The sequence below is a fragment of the Gekko japonicus genome, unplaced genomic scaffold (genome assembly GCF_001447785.1).
Source record: "Gekko japonicus isolate JY-2015 unplaced genomic scaffold, Gekko_japonicus_V1.1 scaffold3633, whole genome shotgun sequence".
Lineage (NCBI taxonomy): Eukaryota > Metazoa > Chordata > Lepidosauria > Squamata > Gekkonidae > Gekko > Gekko japonicus.
Genome location: NW_015169284.1, coordinates 93481 through 106521, shown reverse-complemented (window position 1 = coordinate 106521; position 13041 = coordinate 93481). Strand labels below are relative to the sequence as shown.

The window sequence follows — 13041 nt, the reverse complement described above, 5'->3', positions numbered from 1 at the left end:
CTTATATACCGCCCATAACCCCTAACGGGTCTCAGAGCGGTTTACAGGGGCGTTCTTACGAACTTGTTAGCCCTATCTAAGGCCACATACCGAAGGGGTGGGGATTCCCTACCAGCACCCTGTGATAGGTCCGCTGCGTTCTTCTGGCTGCTTGGCAGCTCTCCCTCTTTTTCGGCGGCTCTCTTTTCTCCGGCGATTTTTCTCCACTAGTCGGCTGCTTCTTTCCTTTTGGTGGGACTGTCTACCCGGCGCCTGTCCTCGTGTCTGCTCAGCCTCGGCTCTGTCCTAGCTGGCTCCGCCGCGCTTTACAGTCCACGTCATCAGACGCCGACGCCAGTCTCCACCGCAATCTTCCGACGCCAGGGATCGCTCGATCGATGTTCTTCTTGCCGAGTGCCATCTCGGCTTCGCCGCCGCCGCCGCCATTGATGTTTCTCGCCGAACGCAGCTGCGGCCACCACAAACCTCTTTTTTGTTACAGAGGCAGGTGCCCCCCACCCTTCTAAGGGTGGGTACCCATTTGCCTACTCGCATGATGTTAATCGCTTTCGGGCCGCTGGGTAGGCGGGAGCTGGGACTCGGGCCAGGCGCTCACCCTGGCCGCAGTGGAATCTCGAACAGCCATACAGGCTGTTCAGATGTTAATGTTAGCAGGCGTTTAGCCGCCTGCGCCACCGCTCCCTTTGGGGTCAGGAAGCACTTTTTCTTCAGGCCAATTTGGCTGGAGATCCTGGAGGTTTTTTGTCATCTTCTGTCCATGGAATGGGGGTCACTGGGGGTGTGGGGGGAGGTATTCGTGAATTTCCTGCATTGTGCAGGGGGTTGGACTAGATGACCCTGGGGGGTCCCTTCAAGCTCTGTCATTCCTCTTTGGTGGCCATTTTATGGTGGCTTCCGTGCCCCATGGCAGCCATTTTGTGGTTGTGCCCCGTGTGTTAGAATTCCAAAGGTGCCCACTAGCTCATAAAGCGTGGGGACCCCTGTTTTAAGGACTTATTCCTTGCCAAACTTCCCTTCCCTGTTCTCTCTTTTAGAGGGGATGACTTTCAGTGACTCATCTTTTCTCAACTTTCTGAGGCAGTAAGCATGCTCGGTTGGAGTTTCTTTATTGTCAACTTTTGTCTTTTTTAATGTGCAATTATTTCCTTTTCACACTTGCCGCGTCCCCTGGGTGTACATAAACCCCATCCTTGTGTGCAAGCAGGGCCCTTTCCCCGGCTGCCTTGATGAAGTGCTTGGCCTTGAAGTTTGCTGTTGGGGGCAGAATGACGATGACAGGGAAACGGAGACAGCAAAACGTCAACGCAGTGGGAGCCTGCAGCTTTCCGGCATCTTGCTAACTCTATCCGAGCTATTAAAAAGAAACTGCAAAGAGCTCTGAGCAGCAAATCAATAAAAAAAAAAATTGGCTGGGAAAATGCTCAGTGATGCTGGATGAAGTACATGTATAAACGCTTTTAATTTATAAAGTCGCTCGCAGCTGTCGTTTTGTTTGCCTCCGAAAACAACCCTGTGGAGTAGTGTAGATTGCCACGTATTCTTCTTTCATAGGTGGGGGGCTTGAGACCCATGGACTAGTGTGTTCGTAGAAATGCTGACCATTGCACAGTTTACTGTACACGATATTTGTAAAGCTGCTGGCCTTTTTCTGGGAAAATTCCTCTCTCTAAATCCTGACTTGGCTTTCTCTTCCTCTACCCTTAATGTAACTGCTTTTCACTTATTTATAGGACATTTGAGAGTTTAGCGCACTTCAGAGGCAATGCACATTCTTGCAAAAAGGGCCTTTGTTCCTAATATTGTATTCCTTTTCGCACAGTCGATCGGCAATGCTAAAACAACTAGGAACGACAACAGCAGCCGCTTTGGGAAATACATTCAAATCGGCTTTGATAAAAGGTATCATATCATCGGTGCCAACATGAGGACGTACCTGCTGGAGAAATCACGAGTCGTATTCCAGGTAAGTTCATTTGTTTCCCCTCTCCCGTTTTATTAAGGACCAAACTGTGTCCTCCGCTTGATGCAAGACGGCTGCTGAAAACCAAAGCTCTATGCTGAGTCCCGCCAAATGTGTCTTACGATGTACCTGGGCCCATAGCTATGGTGGGTCTTTTGGGGGTGCCGCCCCCTTTCTTAGAGGCACAGCCCCACAAGACTTTCTCCTGTAAATGCTTTTTTTCAATCATTTTTAATCATTTTTTTTAAGTTTTGCATTTATTTAAGCAGAGTGGGGTGTTGTAGTTGACTAATTCCTGCACTGAGCAAGGGGGTTGGAGTAGGTGACCTCTAGGATCCCTTCTAACTCTGTGTCAAGAAACTGGTCTCCTTTCCCCCCAGGTTTCAGCATGTGATCCTCACATGTTTAAGAAGTCAAAAACGTGCTATAACCACCTACCCCATTTGGCACATTTGGAACTCTGAAACGGCACGGTGGACACAGCCCCAAAACGGCTACCATGGGAGGCAGAGTCAGCCACAAAATGATTGCCAAAGCTTAACTTCAGGACTATGGTGTAGATCCTTGTGCTGGCAGCTGCTGCCAAAGCCAGAGCAGCATTTAAAAAAAAATCTGCACAGCCAATCAGAAGCATCGCTGAGCAAAAGGCCTCCTTGGCCCCTCCTAATTCCTAAAAATACTTGGCAGGCGCCCGAAAATTATTGGTGGACTCCATGTCGGGGACCCCCGACCTACCTTTATGTTGGACGAGAGTTATCTGGAATTCTGCTGTCTCTTATCGTTTAGAAGGTTGATGCATATTTTCATGTGTTACTAAAAGAGATGGTATTAATTTCTTGCCATCTTGATAGCTTTCAGTGTATCTGCAGTATTGGCTGTTGCCCTCTTTCTTCTTACACATCAAAAGTTTTGCATTAGCAGTTTCTCAGTTCAAGTTTAAAGCTTCAAGGCCAAAACCGCTTGGGATTCTTGGGTGCTTTGATGCTTGGCTTTGTAGACAGCAGGCTTGAAGGTTTTTGTCATAATAGCCGTTACCTTCCACCCCCATCAAACATCAAGTTGCGACTATTTTTTAACTGTGGAGATTTAAATAATTGGTACATCTCATATGAGATGCTGGTCAAGATCATAGCCGGAAAGACAATGTTTCTGTCTGCTGGTCAAGATAAAAACTGCTTTTTGAACACACTTAAAAGTTTTATTTTGTGTTTCCTTTGTCAGCATCACATTTCCCAGAAAGTTTGATTCTCAGAAAAATTAGAAAATAGCATTGTTGCAGGGTGTATCCGGGGACTGTACTCCATTAGATAGGCTCTAGCTCTGTGGATTCTCTTGGGTCCGCAGTCTGGATCCACCCAAGTCCTTTGGGAGAAAACTGTTAGCAAACAATAGAATCATAGAGTCGGAAGCAATGTTCCCTCTAAGCTGAGTTAAGTGTGAGCTAGCTCACAGTTTTTTAGCCTCCGGCTCAGACCTTTTTGTCTTAGCTCAGGAAGGATGGCTCCAGAGCAAACTAATTTATGCAGTAGCCAAATTGCTTGCTCACAACTTTAATGCCAGTAGCTCACAAAGTAGAATTTTTGCTCACAAGACTCCGCAGCTTAGAGGGAGCATTGGTTGGAAGGGACCTCCAGGGTCATCTAGTCCAACCCCCTGCACAATGGAGGGAATGTACAAATAACTCCCCCCACACCCTCAGTGACCCCTGTTTCATGACTAGAAGCTGGCAAAATTACCCCCACACACACACACACGATCCCCAGCCAAACTGGAACCGTCAGGACGTTCTCCCTCATGTTTAGCCAAAAACTTTTTTGATTTAATTTCGACCCGTTGGTTCTGGTCCGACCTTCTGGGGCAACGGAAAACAACTCCGCCGCCATCCTCTACATGACAGCCCTTCACGTACTTGAATAGGTCAGATAACCTCTGTTCCCTGGTCATGAGAGGAAAGACGTGGGTGGAGTTCTGTTACTCCCTGTCCACCATACATATCTCAGCTTTTAGTATTGCTCAGGAAATATGAGGAGATTGGGGGGTGGGTGAGTGTCATGGCCAATGTTCCCTCTAAGCTGCGGAATCTTGTGAGCCGCCATCCTCTACATGACAGCCCTTCACGTACTTGAATAGGTCAGATAACCTCTGTTCCTTGGTCATGAGAGGAAAGACGTGGGTGGAGTTCTGTTACTCCCTGTCCACCATACATATCTCAGCTTTTAGTATTGCTCAGGAAATATGAGGCGATCGGGGGAGGGGGGGTGTCATGGCCCCTCAGCAGTACATTACACTGAGGTTCCACAGTTCCCTTCCAGTCCTTCAGAGTCTTCAGTATGGGTTGCAACCCTCTCATCTCCGCTATTTCTTCTGTGGAGAAGGGGACCTCATAATATATAGTGAGCTAAACTCCACCCTCTGTCTTAAGCCCCTCCCCAGTGCCTCCATAGTCAGCTTTGTTGGCTTCTCATTGGGCGAGATGTTGACTCCAAGTGTCCTGTTTCTGTCAGCTAGGGCCTACCCTCCTTTTCCACTCGTGTTGCCTTGCCCTTTCAAGACTCAGCATTGGCAGGAGAGGTCTTCCTCTCTGGTCAAGTACCAGGTTATCTGCCTGCTGGCTCTAAGGAGGATGGTTTCCTTAGTTGCATGGTCACAAACATTATTTCCTAGAGTGTCTGGCAAGAGATCCATTGGGGCCATAATTTTCTGAGGGGAGAAAATGGCATCATCTCCATTGATTACAAAATGTATTAATTTGGGTTTAAAAGAAGAAGAAGAAGAGATTGGATTTATACCCCGCCCTTCACTCGGAGTCTCAGAGCGGCTTACAAACGCCTTTCCCTTCCCCTCCCCACAACAGACACCCTGTGAGGTGGGTGGGGCTGAGAGAGCTCTGACAGAAACTGCTCTTTCAGGAACAGCTGTGCCAGAGCTTGTGACTGACCCAAGGTCACATCAGCAGGTGCAAGTGGAGGAGTGGGGAATCAAACCCGGTTCTCCCAGATTAGAGTCCGCACACTTAACCACTACACCAAACTGGCTCTCAAAAGTGAGATGATTACCAGATCCTTGAGAGCCTGCTTGGTGTAGTGGTGAAGAGCGGCAGACTCTAATCTGGGAGAACTGGGGTTGGTTCCCCACTCCTCCACATGACACCAGCTGGGTGACCTTGGGTCAGTCACAGTTCTCTCAGAGCTGTTCTCTCAAGAGGAGTTCTCTCAGAGCTCTCTGAGCCCCAACTACCTCACAGGGTGCCTGTTGTGGGGAGAGGAAGGGAAGGCGATTGTTAGCCGCTCCGAGACTCATTTGGGTAGTGAAGGGCGGGGTAAAAAAACCGACTCTTAGAAACCTTCCTCCTGATATGCTGCTGGTGTAGCCTTGCCAGCCTCCAGGTGGTGGCTGGAGCCCACCCTCCTCAGGCCCCACCCCCCAAACCTCCAAGTATTTTCCAACTCGGAACTGGCAACCCTGTGCTGATGTGTTCCTCAGACGGGGAGGTTTTAACGCAATAGCAATTTCTGCCAAGAAATCCCTAATCCCACAAGTATTCTAAGATGGTGCAACCTTTAGAGGGCTGCAGAGTATCAGAAGCAGGAGTTTAAGATCTGCCCTCTGTCAGGCTTCAAAGCAGGCCTGTAGCTGCAGCGGGGCATTTAGGGGCCTGCCCCCCCAACTTCCTGCCAAGGCCCCCTGATTTCCATCCAGCCCCTCGGCCCCCAGCTCTCTGGGCCGCCCGGGGGACTCCCCACTGCTGCCCCTTCCCCAGGCAGAGTGCAAATTAGGGTTGCCAACTCGTATCTCGTCCTGAAGCGGGGGACTTCCGCGTTGATCCTGGAGCGTGCACACCACATCCATGTCACCAGGAAGTGACATAACCACGCCCCGCCCCCAGCGTGCCCGGCATGGTCGCGTCACTTCCTGGTGACGTGCATGTCGGGGTGGAGTTCCCCCCCGGGGCCCAATCCGGCGGCGGCGGGGGACGGGCCTCTGGGGGGGGCGTTTACCCGCCCCCCGGGGGGACTTGGCAAGCCTAGTGCGAATGCTGCAAAAGTGAGGTTTTAAAAATTTTATTTTAGTTTTTATTTTGTGACATCAGTGCCCCCGGACTTATTTAAAGGCCCCCTGAATGACAAAATCCTGGCCACAGGCCTGCTTCAAAGCACTTAAAAATTCAAATCAAAAATGGTCACCGTGCGACAAACTAAAGAACGCCCACCTCACACTTTGTCCCAAACCAAACTCCATATTGGAGAAGAAGATAACATTTTTAGCATCTCCTGTGAAAGGATCCTGAGGCACCTGGCCAGGACTTGGAATTAGGTTCATCGTCAGGTCTTGCCAAAAATGTCAGCCCGAACAGGTTGAGTCATTTGTAATACTTAAATAATTAGATGGGATCATTCGTTATTATTCTATTGGAGCTGAGGTATGTAGCTTGTGCCAGTCATAAAAGCGGTAAAAGAAGACCCACCCTCTGGCAAGACGGAGGCTTCTTCATATTGAGGGGACTCTGTAGGAATGAAGAAAAATAAGACAGTAAATGAAGTCAATGGAACTCTCCCTCCCCTTCCCCCCAAATAACAGGCCACTGAGGACCATGCATGCTTTGGGAGGTGTTTGGAGGGCTTTGACTCAGCAGTAGAGCTTTGCAAGGAGAAAATCCCAGGTTCAGTCCCTGGCATCTTCACTTAAAAGGATCAGATAGTAGGTGGTGGGAAAGACCTCTGCCTGAGACCCTGGAGAGAGTCAGTCATAGAGTAGACAGTACTGAACGTGGTAGACGTAAATTTCTGACTTGGTGTAAGGCAGCTTCATAGAATCATAAGATCACAGAGTTGGAAGGGGCCATACAGGCCATCTAGTCCAACCCCCTGCTCAGTGCAGGATCAGCCTAGAGCATCCCTGACAAGTGTTTGTCCAGCTGCTGCTTGAAGACTGTCAGTGAGGGGGAGCTCACCACCGCCCTAGGCAGCTGATTCCACTTTGCACAACTCTCACTGTAAAAAAGTTTCTCCTAACCTTCCCGCCCTGAATTTAAACCCATTCTTTCGAGTCCTCTCCTCTGCTGCCGACTGGAACAGCTCCCTGCCCTCCTCTAAGTGACAGTCCTTCCAAATCCTCAAGAGAGCAATCCTGTCCCCCCTCAACCTCCCCTTCTCCAGACTGAAGATTCCCAAGTCCCTCAGCCTTTCCTCACAGGGCTTCTTGGTCTCCAGGCCCCCGATTATCCTCGTCGCTCTCCTCTGCACCCGCTCCCTTCTGTCCAAATTCTTTTTGAACTGAGGCCTCCAGAACTGCACACAAGACTCCAGGTGCAGCCTGACCAGTGCAGTGTACAGTGGGACTATCACGTCTTGCGATTTGGATGTTATGCCTCTGTTGATACACCCCAAGATCGCATTTAGCCTTTTTTGTTGCTGGAAGCAGTTAAGGGGGGAGTGTGGAGCATGGGATTAACATATGCAGGTCCTTGACAGTTCATACAAAGATCTGAATCGGAGGAGTTTCCACATTTACTCCACCCCCCTCCCCATACACACCAGCCATTCCTTGTGAGCCCCTAGTGTTGTTTTGGAAGCCTCATGGTCGAAGGCCTGTCTCATAGGCTGCAGATAACAGGTATAATTCGCTCTGAGACCATGGGACAGAGGCATATAAATAAAAGGCCTTTTTGGGGGGGCCCAGTAGTATTATGGTTGGTTTTTGCTTAATGTAAGCCATTTTGAGGATTCTTTTGAGTGGAAATTCAGGAAGTTTTCTAAAAGATAAACAAAGAACAGCCAAGTTATGTACAGGATTGGGGGTTCTGTACAGGGAGGAGCTCTTTTAGTGAGGGGGGGGAATTCACTTTATAAATGAAATGCCCCCAAAAGCTCATCCTAATGAGAAGAAGAAGAAGAAGAAGAAGAAGAAGAAGAAGAAGAAGAAGAAGAAGAAGAAGAAGAAGAAGAAGAGGAGGAGGAGGAGGAACTGATTTTTTGGAGATATTTAGGTGTTTATGATACCCTGGAAGGAGATCTTTAGGCTTGGGGGGAATAGATTTCTCAGTTGCTTGTGCGCACACGTGCACACACACACACTTACCTGCAGTGCCTCATGAGTCTATAACTTGGTTTCCTCTGATGTATGAGCTCACGGTCAGTTATGTTATAATTATACTTGAAATATGTTGATTCTGTAAAAAAAAATTGTAATTAACATTTTTATTGAAATATTTGGTGAACATACAATAATAACAAATACAAGAACAGTAATAACAACGTGTAACGGGCATTCTGTAATTTTATTGATAGTTCCACTGTTCTCCCCGGGGGGAGCTTAATGCACTGAATGTAGCGGGCTTCTGTTACCGTGGTCATTCAGAAGCGCTATTGGCCCCACCCACTTTTTCACAACCCTTGGTAGTAGGGTTGTCCGGTCTTATCTGAGTTCCGGCGGGGGGGCTCCAGCCTGGCTCCCGGGGTCTTCTGGTGTATGCTCCGCAGTGACATCACCCAGAAGTGATGTCATTGCACTGGGCATGTTGTTCAGGGGACGCTCTAGCATTTGGGTAAAAAACTCTATGGTCACCATAGAGTTTTTACCCAAATGCTAGAGCGTACCCGGTGCGATTACACCACCTCTGGGTGACGTCAGGCGGGATGGGGCTCTTCGTGGGCAGGGCTACCCCTACCAGCGAGCTGGCTGGCAGCAGATTGGGGGGGCCCCGAAAGCAGGAAAACCCCGCCCCCATCAGGGGGATGGCAGCCCTACTTGGTAGGCATCAGGAAAGGTGTTGACAGTCACCATGGCACCCATGGGCGCACCGTATTGGGGACCCCTGCCTTAAAGAGTGTTATTATTTTGTGCTGTCGAAGCTGCCCATTGGTGTAACTATCAGGTTTGAACGTCAGGAAGCATAATGGGTCAGAGTCCCAGCTGGACTGGGGATTCATCTTTTGTCTTGGGAGATTCCCACTGTCAGCACAGTTCTTTAAACGTCCGATGGGACTACCCTGTAAAGGTTTTCAAGGACAATCGTTTGCGACATTCCTGTCCTTGTGTACCCCTTTGTTCCTTCCTGTTTACACAAAATGGCTGACAACTGACTGTAGCCCACATAAATAATATGCAACCGGTCCTTAGCTAGCATCTTGTGGGGGGGGAGGCTTGGACAGATCTTCGGAAGAGGGCGAGGGAGCCTCTCCTAATGGATCCTGAACGCCCAGCCCTGATCACTAAAGCCGAGGCTGTTTTACTTCTCAGGCAGAAGACGAGCGGAACTATCACATCTTCTATCAACTCTGCGCCTCTGCCGGTCTCCCCGAATTTAAAGATCTCGCGCTGAGTGAGTATGCCGGCCGCGTGTATTGAAATTCTAGGGCGGGAGCCATATTCATCTGCTGGCAGCTCATTTTAACAAGAGTCTCACGCGACCTTAAAGACTGACAAACTGTGCCCTACACCTTTTTTGTGTGAGCCCTACCCAGCTTCATTGGAGGCACGAAGTCACACATACATTCGGCAGAGAGATTTATCCTTGAAGCAGCAATAAACATCAGTGAGGAGAAGCCGGGTGGGGGTATCTGTGCTTGTTGCTGCCGCCACCTCCTGTGGCAGTGAATTCCATCTGTTAATCACTCTTTGAGTAAAGAAGTACTTCCTTTTATCTGTTCTAACCCGACCGCTCAGCAATTTCAGAGAGTTCAAGTCCGAGTGTACCAAATGTTCATAAGAATTCCAACTCAAACACCTCATGTCTGATGTTCTCAGACATGGATCTCAGTGGGACCTGGGATTCATCTTATTTTTGCTAATTCTGAGCATGGGATTAACATATGCAGGTCCTTTAGAGTTTATACAAAGATCTGAATCATGGAGGAGTTTCCACGTTTACTCCACCCCCCTCCCCAAACACACCAGCCATTCCTTGTGAGCCCCCAGTGTTGTTTTGGAAACCTCGTGGTCGAATGCCTGTCTCATAGGCTGCAGAAAACAGGTATAATTCGCTCTGAGACCATGGGACAGAGGCGCATATAAATAAAAGGCCTTTTTTTTTTTTTTTGGCCCAGTAGTATTATGGTTGGTTTTTGCTTAATGTAAGCCATTTTGAGGATTCTTTTGAGTGGAAATTCAGGACATTTTCTAAAATATAAACAAAGAACAGCCAAGTTGTGTACAGGATTGGGGGGTTTGTACAGGGAGGAGCTCTTTTAGTGAGGGGGGGGGGAATTCACTTTATAAATGAAATGCCCCCAAAAGCTCATCCTAATGAGAATGGATTACGTGGAGGGCAGTTGAGAGTTTAAGGTGGAGGAGGGGCAGCCAGATGAAGCCACTGATTTTTTGGAGATATTTAGGCGTTTACGATACCCTGGAAGGAGACCTTTAGGCTTGGGGGGAATAGATTTCTCAGTTGCTTGTGAAGAAGAAGAAGAGAAGAGATTGGATTTATACCCCGCCCTTCACTTGGAGTCTAAGAGCGGCTTACAAACTCCTTTCCCTTCCCCTCCCCACAACAGACACCCTGTGAGGTGGGTGGGGCTGAGAGAACTCTGACACAAACTGCTCTTTTTCAGGGACAGCTGTGCCAGAGCTTGTGACTGACCCAAGGTCACATCAGCAGGTGCAAGTGGAGGAGTGGGGAATCAAACCCGATTCTCCCAGATTAGAGTCCACGCACGCACACACACACATACCTGCAGTGCCTCATGAATCTATAACTTGGTTTCCTCTGATGTCTGAGCTCAGTCAGTTATGTTATAATTATACTTGAAATATGTCGATTCTGTAACCTTTTTTTGTAATTAACATTTTTATTGAAATATTTGGTGGACATACAATAATAACAAATACAAGAACAGTAATAACAACATGTAACGGGCATTCTGTAACTTTATTGATAGTTCCACTGTTCTCCCCGGGGGGCAGGGGGAGCTTAATGCACTGAATGTAGCGGACTTCTGTTACCCAAATGTGTTTCGCTTTGGGCAGTAATGTTGCACCTGATACCTTGAACACATCTGGAATTCTCAGACAGGGTGGTGGGCGTAGTCACAAAATGGCTGCTGGGGGAAGCGAAGCCACGCACACGGAGGAAGTCCGAGTGCAGGGTGAGACGAGGGGTAATTTTAAAGAACACGCTGGGAAAGGGGGAGTGAGCAGGAGAACAAAACCAACACTGGGGTGGCAGCTGCTTCTGAAACGACATTATTTAAGTCTGCACAGCCAATCAGATTTCCCGTGGCCATTCAGAAGCGCTACTGGCCCCACCCACTTTTTCACAACCCTTGGTGGTAGGGTTGCCCGGTCTTATCTGAGTTCCGGCGGAGGGACTCCAGCCTGGCTCCCGGGGTCTTCTGGCGTATGCGCCGCAGTGACATCACCCAGAAGTGATGTCATCGCACTGGGCATATCGTTCAGGGGACGCTCTAGCATTTGGGTAAAAAAAACCTCTATGGTCACCGTAGAGTTTTTACCCAAATGCTAGAGTGTACCCGGTGCGATGACACCACCTCCGGGTGACGTCAGGTGGGATGGGGTTCTTTGGGGGCAGGGCTCCCCCCACCAGCGAGCTGGCTGGCAGCAGATTGGGGGGCCCCCGAAAGCAGGAAAAACCCCACCTCCATCAGGAGGATGGCTGCCCTACTTGGTAGGCATCAGGAAAGGGGTTGACAGTCCCCCATGTGCACCATGTTGGGAATCCCTGCCTTAAAGAGTGTTATTATTTTGTGCTGTCGAAGCTGCCCATTGGTGTAACTATCAGGTTTGAACGTCAGGAAGCATAATGGGTCAGAGTCCCAGCTGGACTGGGGATTCATCTTTTGTCTTGGGAGATTCCCACTGTCAGCACAGTTCTTTAAACGTCCGATGGGACTACCCTGTAAAGGTTTTCAAGGACAATCGTTTGCGACATTCCTGTCCTTGTGTACCCCTTTGTTCCTTCCTGTTTACACAAAATGGCTGACAACTGACTGTAGCCCACATAAATAATATGCAACCGGTCCTTAGCTAGCATCTTGTGGGGGGGGAGGCTTGGACAGATCTTCGGAAGAGGGCGAGGGAGCCTCTCCTAATGGATCCTGAACGCCCAGCCCTGATCACTAAAGCCGAGGCTGTTTTACTTCTCAGGCAGAAGACGAGCGGAACTATCACATCTTCTATCAACTCTGCGCCTCTGCCGGTCTCCCCGAATTTAAAGATCTCGCGCTGAGTGAGTATGCCGGCCGCGTGTATTGAAATTCTAGAGCGGGAGCCGTATTCATCTGCTGGCAGCCCGTTTTAACAAGAGTCTCACGCAACCTTAAAGACTGACAAATTGTGCCCTACACTTTAAAGCCCTTTATGGCCAGGGGCCTACTTACCTAAGGGACCACCTTTCCACATATGTTCCCCAGAGAGCACTAAGATCGGGATCCCAAAATTGCCTGGTTCTTCCAGGCCCTAAAGAATCCAGGCTGGCCGCGACGAGGGCCAGGGACTTCTCTGTGGCGGCCCCGTACTGGCGGAATGAGCTCCCAGGTGACATCAGGGCCCTGCGAGGCCATCTTTTATTACATCTATGTCCTGAGTAGTAATGGTTTTATGTACTGTGATTTTAGCTTAACTCTGTTCTTAGCTTGCCCCATATTTTGGAGTTTTAATGTATACATTCATATGTATGTTCCGTAAGCTGCCCCGAACCTGCTATGGCAGGGAGTGAGGGATAAAAATGTAATTAATTAATTAAATAAATAAAATAACGAATTAGCAAAAATAAGATGAATCCCAGGTCCCACTGAGATCCATGTCTGAGAACATCAGACATGAGGTGTTTGAGTTGGAATTCTTATGAACATTTGGTACACTCGGACTTGAACTCTCTGAAATTGCTGAGCGGTCGGGTTAGAACAGATAAAAGGAAGTACTTCTTTACTCAAAGAGTGATTAACAGATGGAATTCACTGCCACAGGAGGTGGCGGCAGCAACAAGCACAGATGGCTTCAAGAGGGGATTGAATAAACATACGGAGCAGAGGTCCCTCAGTGGCTATTAGCCACAAGGTATAGATAGGAACTCTCAGTCTGGGGCAAGTGATGCTCTGTCTTCTTGGTGCTTGGGGGGGGGG

The 13041-nt window shown here is 48.8% G+C and overlaps 1 protein-coding gene across 1 annotated transcript in view; it reads left to right on the top strand.

Annotated features, from left to right (window-relative positions):
* Positions 1-13041, top strand: part of LOC107114963 (unconventional myosin-Vb-like) — a gene marked incomplete at its 5' end in the record, with an annotated part of 93467 nt that overhangs the window by 13717 nt on the left and 66709 nt on the right. The window contains 2 exons of the mRNA XM_015416570.1: positions 1820-1963; positions 9200-9281. Of these exons, the coding sequence (XP_015272056.1) occupies positions 1820-1963; positions 9200-9281 (226 nt within the window). The remainder of the gene's footprint in view (positions 1-1819; positions 1964-9199; positions 9282-13041) is intronic.